At 33.1% G+C, this 10,807-nt stretch overlaps 1 protein-coding gene and 1 long non-coding RNA gene across 4 annotated transcripts; one reads left to right on the forward strand and one right to left on the reverse strand.

Annotated features, from left to right (window-relative positions):
- Positions 1-2,306: 2,306 nt before the first annotated feature.
- Positions 2,307-5,409, reverse strand: LOC104800621 (ethylene-responsive transcription factor RAP2-7). Of its 3 annotated transcripts, XM_010523481.1 has the most exons (10): positions 5,183-5,406; positions 4,409-5,078; positions 4,072-4,097; positions 3,932-3,962; positions 3,740-3,827; positions 3,492-3,637; positions 3,224-3,268; positions 2,982-3,088; positions 2,797-2,903; positions 2,307-2,677 (listed from the first exon to the last, which is right to left on the reverse strand). In XM_010523481.1, exons 2-10 carry the CDS (start codon positions 4,915-4,917, stop codon positions 2,516-2,518), a joined length of 1,221 nt encoding a protein of 406 aa, XP_010521783.1. In that variant the 5' UTR covers positions 4,918-5,078; positions 5,183-5,406; the 3' UTR covers positions 2,307-2,515. The 3 variants fall into 3 exon arrangements, with proteins under 3 accessions (XP_010521783.1, XP_010521784.1, XP_010521785.1); XM_010523482.1 differs by having other exon boundaries at positions 3,492-3,631; positions 4,409-5,409; XM_010523483.1 differs by lacking the exon at positions 3,224-3,268 and having other exon boundaries at positions 4,409-5,405.
- On the forward strand, positions 3,065-3,453 carry LOC104800620. The gene is made up of 2 exons (XR_769781.1): positions 3,065-3,156; positions 3,231-3,453. It is a non-coding gene; the product is annotated as an uncharacterized LOC104800620 (long non-coding RNA).
- Positions 5,410-10,807: the final 5,398 nt, after the last annotated feature.

Raw genomic sequence — 10,807 nt, forward strand, 5'->3', positions numbered from 1 at the left:
TCGGTTCTCTAAAAATGGTACCGTTCGGAAAATAACAGCGGTTTCTGGTCGGAAAAAATACCGTTTTAACGGTTCGGTTCGGTCTGATTCTGAAGAACCGAACCGAAACGTCCAGCCCTAGTGTCTTGTATGATGCCTATAGAGATGTTTTTGGTCACTCAAAATATATATATATATAGTTACAGATAGTGATTTTAATTTTAGAAATATAAATTATCATAGTGTTTTTACTACAAATTGTTAAATAGTGTATCTTTTAAAACATTAGTAAACTAGCTTTTGTAGTTTTTTTCCCTCTTTGTATTTAATGTAGTTTAAATTTTATTATGTTACTTTAACAATTAGAAAAAGGTTAGTTTTTGAAGAAAAAAAGTATCTGTAAAATTTAAGTTTGAATTTATCGATTTTTTTTTGTTTATTTCAATTTCTTAGATTTTATAGAACATACATAGATGCCGGATGGCAAATATATATCATGTGTCTGAAGAGATGTGCCGGATGGCAGGGGATTGGATTTTACGATTGTCAAGTAAATCATAAGACAAATAAATACACAAATTTTTATTTTGATAATAAAATATACCAACTTTTATATTTTTAGCGTAAATCTCCACAAACAGTAACCGTCAAAAAAATGACGAAACTATAAAACTATAAACTCATGTACAATTGTATATAAATATCATATCATTTGTTTAATAAAACCATATCATTAATTATCTTTAATAAATTTATTATTAACTTTGTTTAGTGATTTTATTTTTTTATGTTCAAACCATGATATATATGGAAAGTGAAACCCTTGAAATGCAAAATATTATGTTTTGAACATCAAAAAATAAAATCACTAAACAAGGTTTATAATAAATTCGCTAATCATATATATTATGTTTTGAATATCAAAAAACAAAGTCACTAAACAAGTTTAATAATAAATTCACTAAACATAATAAATGACATGGTTTTATTAAACAAATGATATTATATTTATATACAACTGTACATGACGTACTGATGGTTCCGTTATTTTTTTTGACGTTGTTACTGTTCGTGGAGGTTTGCGTTAAAAATATAAAAGTTGGTGTATTTTATTACCAAAATAAAAATTTGTGTATTTATTTGCCAAATACACAAAATTCATATGTTTTTTGGCTATTGTCATTGAAAAAAAATAGCGAAAACGAGCTTTAATTAATTTAATGGCAAAAAAAGCATAGGATGCGACTACGAATGATAATCCCAAATGACGATTTTTTTTTGGAATAAATGAATAATGAAATAATGATTTGATTTTCAGTAACATCACATCTCACTAAAACAATACCACAGTGAGTCTATAAAGGAAGATTTGATTTGACAATACACGCGGAAATGGGGAATCTCTTGGCAAAACAGAATACCCTCATGTTATATGACGACCAAACAGACAGAACCACAGTAAGATTTTTTTTTTTTTTTGTATGTTCTATGCAACAGTGAGTCCACTGCTTTTCTATTTTTGTAAATTGTCTATATATGAATATTTCATAATTTTCTGTTATAAAGCAAATTCTAACATATACACCCAAACGTTTTTGAAAAAACGTACTTATTTAGTTCCTGTTTTCTGCCTGCTGTCTGAGTTTTTTTTTATAAGCGCAGATATTATTACAAGAGAATTTCTTTTATATTGATAACAAGACATACGTTAATATATAATAAAATATAATAGAATATTTTAGATATAATATATAGGATAAATTATAATCATATTAATGAGAATATCTTCTTATAATTATTCATATCATAATTTTTTTGTGTGTAAAATTGGGTTTCGTTGGACCAAGAGCAGCACGTCTTCACTGGTTTGCAGGTATATGAATTGGAAATTTTTTAATATTATTATAAAAGATGATGAAATTTAAATTTCCTAAATAATTCTACCTTCCAAAACGCCCTTTTTTCCAGACAAAAAGTCCATACAAGTTTGGTCAAACAATATCCATTTGTTGGACAGCATAGGATCAAATAATCTTTGTTTTACAACAGATTCCTAGAAAATGGAAAGTCAAAATGAGAGAGAAAGATGTCTGTGCAAGGACTAAAGAAGAAAATGGAAAGTGTCCCTCCTATCTCATTGTGGAATTCAGGGAATAGTCTTTGTGGTACCAACTTTGGGATATGATATGACCTGCTTATATACACTGAATACACATAGGATTCTTCTTTTCTTTTCTTTTTATCAATACCTTATCTGAGACATGTGACTCATTTACACATGTAAGTATATATGTATATGCATATGTATGTATATGGATCATTCAGAGGACACATGAACAATAATATGATAATATATCCTTTGGAGGATTACCGAATATCCTTTGGGGGTTCGGAAGGGGCAGCCAAATTTGCCACACCCCCACAAATCACTGTCACACTGAGGTCAATGTTAATTTCAGCAACTAGACAAAACCATCCATTCGTTCATAACCACTCGAAAATATATCAATATAACTAACTATATATATGTATATATTTAGTTGGGGCGGGAGAAGTGGAAACCAAGGGAGGGATTGTTGTGGGAAAATGAGAATCCTGATGATGCTGCTGCTGCTGCTGCAGAGAACAATGGTGGTGTGGAGCTCATCCTCTCCCATCCCCACTCACCACTCTCTCTCTTCCCCTTTGCTCTTCCCTCCTTTTTCATAAACATTTTTACCCAATTGTTATTTCCTGATATTCACAACCCTTTTGCCAAATGGATAACCACTCTTGTAAATGTTTACCCTTTCTTGAAGAAAGGCATTTCGAACTTACCCTCTTGTCGTGAGGTTCCGAGGGTAACTGAAAGCACCTCCCTTTCTGTTTCGGGGGACTTCCGGAAGCGAGAGAGATTCTGAGGTTGAGATCGAGTTCACAGTCACCTTCACATAGAAAAACAGTCCATCAGGATATGAACGTCGTTCGACATTAACCAGATGGAGAATGTGATCGATATACACCTTCGTTGCTGGCCTCGGCCATCATCTCGCTCTCGTCATATGAGCTTGGCTCGAAATTGGTGACGGCATCCCTACCATTGCATTTGATAGCTGCCTTGTCATAAGCCCTGATTTTTCCCACAAAATTCAGAAAAAAAAGATGCACATGTAGTAGTCCCAATACCAACACATGGAGGTTTGTGGAAATGAAATATAACAACATGATGTTCTTGTGAGATTGTAATTCATGATCTTTTTATGACCTTGCAGCTTCTACTTCGCTGTCGAACAGCCCAAGGTATATATACCTGCAATTGAAGCATCGTAATCTCCACGATGAACAAAAAAACACACCACTGCTAATATCATTCTCTCTTCTGTAAGTGTCATCTTTAGGTTTCCATTATTTTTTCTATTTGGCCAGAATGCAAAAAGACTATCATGGAAACAAAGTCTAGTTTCAATCAATCACAGCATTGATGTTCCATTTGAAGTTCTTAAAGAGTTCTAGATCAAAGAGAAGTTCCTCACTTTTTGCCAAGAAACTGCCCCATCCGAGCCTCCCATCTGCCACATTTATGCAATGTGACCCCTCGATATTTTGAACTTCCCCTCGAGAAACCGGTGCTGTGGCGGCGTAGTATGTGCACAAATTCTTCCTTGGTTAGGCTCTGCATCTGTCAACAATCATTTAGTAATAATGGTAACAATTAATCTATAAGCTAACAGTGAAAAAGGATTAGATCACCAAAGTCTATACACCAATCAGATTATCCGACCTGTTTCATATCTTCCTCGTAATCACTAAGAGTGAAGTTGATATCAGCATCAACGCCTCTGAACTTGATAGCAGCTCGATCGTAGGCTCTGCACAAAAGGAAATACGCATTCGGAAGATACCCAAATTCAACAGCCGAATCCCATCAATTCACAACCATATATAAAGTGAAACTCAATAATCTCTTGGGTACCTGGCCGCGGCATGTGCAGTGTCAAAGCCACCTACGTAAAGTAAAAACAGAGGTTTAAGCCAGAGTAAAGATTTGTATTAGCAATGAATCTGTATGGAAATGCAACAGGGGAGAATATACAGATGTAGCATTTTCATTACCCAAATAGACTTGTTTCCCGCAGTCCCTGTGAGAGAATAAAAAAATATGAGTAATTCAACTGGTTACAGTTCAATAATCTCCGAGAATCAAAAACTTGTTTTGCAGCACAAGTTTTATCTTGGAGTCAAAACCAAGCAAGAACAAAGGGAAGAGGAGTTCATTTCTCATTTTCATTAGACGTTTACCACCAAAAAGCTCGATTGATTCATCACGAGTATTTGCTCGAGAAAATCGTTTTTGGGGTTATATGCGATTTAAGCAACTGCTTACCAAATCAAGAAAACCGTCTTGAGGGTTTTGGACCAAAGAAAAGGAAAGATTTAAGCAACTGCTTACCAAATATGCGATTCCCATCGCCCAGTTCTCCTGTAGAAGGTAACCCCTCGATACTGTGAGCTCCTCGACCTCGGCCCTCTCCTGCTCTTCTTCACCTGCGCCGTCGCCGGCGCTGGTACCGGTGCCGGTGGCATCGCCTTCACACCGCTTCCAGCACCATCGGGCGAGAGATCGATCCAGGTTCTGGAGTTCATGCCACCGAAATCTCTAAGCCGCCCACAGTCGCCGGAGGCTGGGAAGAGGTCCTTGGTCACCACGGCTGCCGCGCTTTCATCTACTCCACCGCCTCCGACTTTCAATATGCCGAAGCTGAGAGTGAAGGCACGCGTGGAGCAGGAGTCATAGTCTCCTCCACCGTTGTTGGAGGCGTCGGCATTGACTAGCGACGAGGTCGACGTCGCAGACTCCTCCATTCGATTCCCTGAGCCGTCCGACGTATGCCTATCCGCGTACGAGTCGCCATACTGAGTCGACTCGGGCGAATCAGCTTCGAGGTTAAGATCCAGCATCTTCGTAAGAAATTAACACAAAATCTCACAGGAGTTTCTCGCTCGAAAACCAAAATCCTCGCTGTCAAGCTCCAAAAACTGCTTGAACAGTAAATTTTTTCAATCAACCAAACTGATCGACACCTTGGAGAAAACACCCAGCTACCGAAGAAAACCAGAACCTGCGATCTCCAAAACAAACACGATCACGCCTCGATCACTCCCTCGCGCCAATAACCTTACGCCGAGAGAAACAGAAAGAGCTGGAAAAGGGATAGAGATTTACAGAGACAGAGCATAGGACGGCGAGCGTCTCCGGCGAGAGGGGAGAGGAGAGAACAAAGGAATCGGAATTTCGGAAACCTAGAGAGGTTGCGGCATTGGACGGAGAAGAGATGAAGAGAGAGGTTTCATGGCCGGAGAGATGAAATCGCCGACTGGTAAGAGACTCCGTATGAGAGAGAAGGAGACGTGTGAGGGAACATTTCAGTCCCCTTCTCACTGGACGATGGAAGAAAATATATAAACATTATTTTCTCTCTCCACCAAACATGTGTGTATATGTAATATGTATATATGGGTGTATACATATGAATATTTGTTGGTCCTTTTTGGGAAATGGCTCACCGGCCGAGCAGGTTCTCCAGTTCTTTCCGATTTATTCTTGCTTTATATATATATATATATAATACTAACTGTTCACAAGTTAATTTTTCTTTTTTGTAAGATGGATTCCAATTTATATATTTGTAATTCTTTTGCAAGGGGTTATAATTGTATTTCAAAAGAAATTGTTTTATACATTTTAAGTTTCTTTTTTTTTGTTGAACACATTTTAACAAATAAAATGTATAAATGAAACCTACATTTTAGGTTTCTTATTCTAATATATATGCAAAATCTAGCATTCAAATATATTGTTAAATTGTGTATTTTCACAAGTCTTTTTCTATATTAGTTTACCGAAATGTCTTTTTGTATGCACTTGAAAAGAGGACAAAATGAAAATAGCACGCGTCTCCTACCCAAATTTTTAAAAATGAGACAGAAAAAAAATCTAAAAAATTATCTCAAATTATTCACGAAACTTATAAGTTTTCTCTGATATTCTATAAATTTATAGACTAGATTTCTATGAAATAAAATGTATAATTTTTTTTATTTATTCACATATAATCGCATAAATAAAAAAAATAGAATAAAGTCTAAATTATATAACACAAATATTTATACATTAAAAATCTAAAACCTGTATTAACTAAAATAATATATAGAAAAATATAAAATTTATATATTTTATGTTAATACATTTTTCATACATATATTTTATAGATTATGCGCCAATTTTTCATACAAAATCTAAAATAGATATCCCAAACCCACAAGATTGCGATGCTCGTGTCAACCAATGGATTATTGCCACGTAGCAATGGGAAAGCCATATCTAAAGTACTTTGCTCCAAGGCTGGACGCTTGGTGAACCAAAGAAATTATCCTACGTCTCGCGGAACACAGGAAGATCCAACTCCTCAGGATCGATGAATTATACTTAAAGAGGTCAAAGCGATGGTCACAATTATCTGTACACAGACTCAGGGTATATCTTAAATAAAGTACACCCCGATACACAGGATTATCAGGACGGTCGTTCCAACTCCGGGAGATCCAACGGCTGGGGTTGACTCACATAAATCCATAAATGTTAAAAAGGTTTCCGATTTTACCCCTCAACGTGATCTCGTAATTGCCGACGTGTCCCCACCTCCCGCCGTCCCGTTCACGAAACACAAGTAACACGTGATTCTTTTCTCCTCCTTTTTTTTCAATTTTTTATTTTAACCTTTTTTTATTATTATTATACGTTTTACACATTCACTAAAATTCGAAACAACTATTATTACACACACACACACACACACACATATATATATATATATATATATATTCGGACCATATGAGGTTTTGTACTGCAAAAACACTACTAATCTTTAAAGAGAAATACGGCCACTGAATTAAGAAAAAGACCTTAATTTACTGGGAAGGGTGAAAAATGGGAACACAAAAAAGAAAGACACCCTGCCGACAAGGCAATATGCAAAAGTGGGTAATTTTATATTGATAAATCAATTAAAAGAAAAATATAAAATACAAATGAAGAAAAAAAAAGGCGTGTTGGTCTTTAACGGGTGATTGTGATTTGATTGCTAAAACTTTAACTTAACCCATCAGTCAAACAATTGATTAAGGTGGGTTAGTTGGCATTTGTCACGTGGAAAAAGAAGAGTGTCGATGAATTACAAGGTTGAATGTATTAATGTAAAAGATAAAAGCAAAAGCATGATATAGTTTCCTAGGATTAGCTTAAAGTTCGTGAAATACTAAACATTGGTAAACTCTCTCTATATATATATATATATACATATATAACCAACCCCTCGATATTTATATTGTGAAATCATTATAGTTTATAGTTTGTTTGTCTTATGCTTCGAATTTTCACGGACCAAACCTAACCTAAAAGTAACAAAAGAACAGTTTATAATAGAAACTTTGGAACCTTTTGGCTATGTGTGAAGTTGAATAATATAATTTATTAATAAAATACATTTCCATGTAACTTTTACAAATTATATATGTTACATATATATGTTTATGGCTAAGCTCCGATATTTTTTTAACGTATATATATACTGAATTCATATGGAAAAAACAATTAAGGGAATACAAAATAAAAATAAAAATAGACAAATTTGGTACGTTTGATAATCTATCCATTTTTTAAAAGAAAGGAAAACAAATGGGGTTCGTAAAATTTGATTGGGGAAAATTGTGTATTGCAGTTGAAATATTTGACTAGGAATAGCTTTTGAAATTACCAAATAAAATCTAATGATAGAGGAATATATATATATATATGTATGTATGTCGTGTCGGAGAGTGTTTGATTACATGGGAAGACACCAAAGATCATGTCCTCGCTATTGTCCAAAGATCATGTTTTGATCCCCCAAATTAGTTGGCTCCCATGATTTTGACATTTCCATATCATTATGTAACCCATTCATGTCAAATCCAACAATATATATATATATGTATATATATATATATATATATTAAATTATTACTACCCCTTTCACAATTCAATGAAAAAATCATTAAAAATGCTTAGAACTTGTACCAACTGATTGATGTGTGGTTCGGACTTCTCTTTAATGTAATCAAAGATAGGAACCCATCAACTGTAAGTACAACTTTTGTACCAATCTCAACCTCTAATTTAATCACCGGTTTGAAACGAGATTTATATTGAAGGAAAAATAACCCAATTTCGTATTTCATTATACTCTGTATACAAAATAGTTTTAAAATATTATGAAGAAAATGTAAGAATAATATATATACAAAGTGTTTTTATTATATATAATAATAATTTCTTGGACATCATAGTAGAGAGAGAGAGACTTGTTGTTGCGGCCTTCCCCATTAAGGTAAATCAATCAACCTCAAAATATATGAGAAATAGAAAATATAAAATTACCGTTAACCTGTATACAAAATAGTTTTAAAATATTATGAAGAAAATGTAAGAATAATATATATACAAAGTGTTTTTATTATATATAATAATAATTTCTTGGACATCATAGTAGAGAGAGAGAGACTTGTTGTTGCGGCCTTCCCCATTAAGGTAAATCAATCAACCTCAAAATATATGAGAAATAGAAAAAATAAAATTACCGTTAAAAAAAAAAAAAAAAAAATAGAAAATATAAAATTTGGTAATCCTAATTATTCCTATTTTTGGCTATTTCCAAACAACGGTCCCCCAATGATGTGTGCGCGACTTAGCTCACCGGCTATAGCCGGTCTTGTATTGAATATATATATATATATATATTATTTATTAATTAAAAAACACGAAAAATATATACACGCTATATGTATACACACATGCCTAAACACTTTGTTGTAGTCTTCTACCCCCAAAAAATCTCAGTTCATCCAATAAGATACTGCCACGTCATGAATAGATATGTCAACATCTCTGATCGTACGGCTGTTGTTTCATCACGCCTTCCATCTAGTGAGCACCACTTGCTTTGATATGACAATCTATACGTAACATCATATATGTATATATACGTTAAAGTATTAAAATTCTTGAAAATATCACGGTTCCTTATGACAGAAAATTTAAACGGTGCAAACAAATAAATTCATTAAAATTAGTTACAAATCATAAACGAAAACTAAATTATAAAACATTAGGGCTTTCTAAATCAATAATTTAGACACTAATAATATAAAATGTTTTAGTTTATATCTTATATTTGTTGAGATTAAATTGATTATTAGACTAAAATATTTCAAAAGTCGAAAATACAAAACACTTTTACGGCTGTTATTTTTTTTATCTTCATTTCGAGAAGAAACCACATAAAAATGGAGCTCACTCTCCGAGAGAGCGCGTGAAAAACACGCACCAATCAAAAGGCAAGTGTTGTGGAAATGCCGTTGGACTGAGGCAAGAACACACACAATAATAGACATAATGTACTTTTGTTTGATTTTTACGTCCAAAGTCACATGATACATACACACACCAAAATATGCAAATGCATCTATACATAAAAGGTACACATTATAATTATTACCAAAAAATACAAGATATATATAATATTATATTTTTCCTTTTTGTTTTTATTTAAATATCTAAATTTTACTCTTTCAAGCATAATATGAAATATATCATGAAAATGTCTAGATTCAGAAAATCGATGCTTTTTTAAAGTGCGTCAAGGTTTTTATGTTCACTTGTCATGACAATAATAGAAAGTGGCTTACAAATACTTTATTAGTACAAATATTTGTAGGGACACACCGTTTCTAATGTTACAAATATTTACATGACATATATAATCTTTATTATATAGATACACATCATTACTTCTAATAATTTAAATAACCTCTCTAATATTCGTGTGTATGCAAACGAAAGTAAATATTGTGTTTTTGTTTTTTTAGATAGTTAATTTTTCTAACCAAATATATGTATATATATAAAAGGAAAAATGATTAAAAAACTATGCAATGAAAAAATTTTGTACAACCGCAAAGCAAGATTTGTTAAGAAAAAGGGGGAAACAATCGATTATTTGTTTAAAAAAAAATATGTGGTCAGTTTAAAGTTAGAAACATGAAAATATTAATGTTTAAGAGGAAAGGGCTTTTAGGTAATTTGACAAAGTACACAAAGCAAGCAGGACTTCCTTTTGTTGGCATGGCGAGAGGAGGATCTCTTGTCGGCAAGAGGGGGAGGGTACGAGGTTTTCAAATTTTAACGAGGAGACGTGGACTGTTTCTATCCGTTAGATATTTATTTTATTCAGATTTACAATCAATCTCTTTTTATTCTACAATTTCTACTTGCAAATTCGTTATCACTCGTCACGTCACGTGGTGACAATATTTAATGGAAGTAAGACTTTATACAAACATATAGATTTACAAATTCTAAACTCTTATTTTATAAACAATCGCATAGATATAAAAATTGGATAGGCATGTTTGAAATCTAATGCATTTTTCCGCAATTTTAAAAATCTAATTGTTACAAAAAATAATATATATAAAAAGAGAGAAAACTAAAATTAAATCGCGTAAATATTGTACATGATAAACTAAAATGATAAGTAAATACATAGATAAAGGGAATAAATTTTGAATTTTATTATTTGAAAAATTATAACTAGATGTTGTAATCACCCACGTCGATTAGATTATCATATTTTTTACAATAATATAATCCGAACAAATAAGTATATAGAGTCGCAAAATGGGCCCTAACAGGGATAGTCGACACGTTTTGTGTTGTCTGCGTGTAACTAATTGGACGATGAGGATCGCCCCC

The sequence above is a fragment of the Tarenaya hassleriana genome, unplaced genomic scaffold (assembly GCF_000463585.1).
Source record: "Tarenaya hassleriana unplaced genomic scaffold, ASM46358v1 Cleome7, whole genome shotgun sequence".
NCBI lineage: Eukaryota > Viridiplantae > Streptophyta > Magnoliopsida > Brassicales > Cleomaceae > Tarenaya > Tarenaya hassleriana.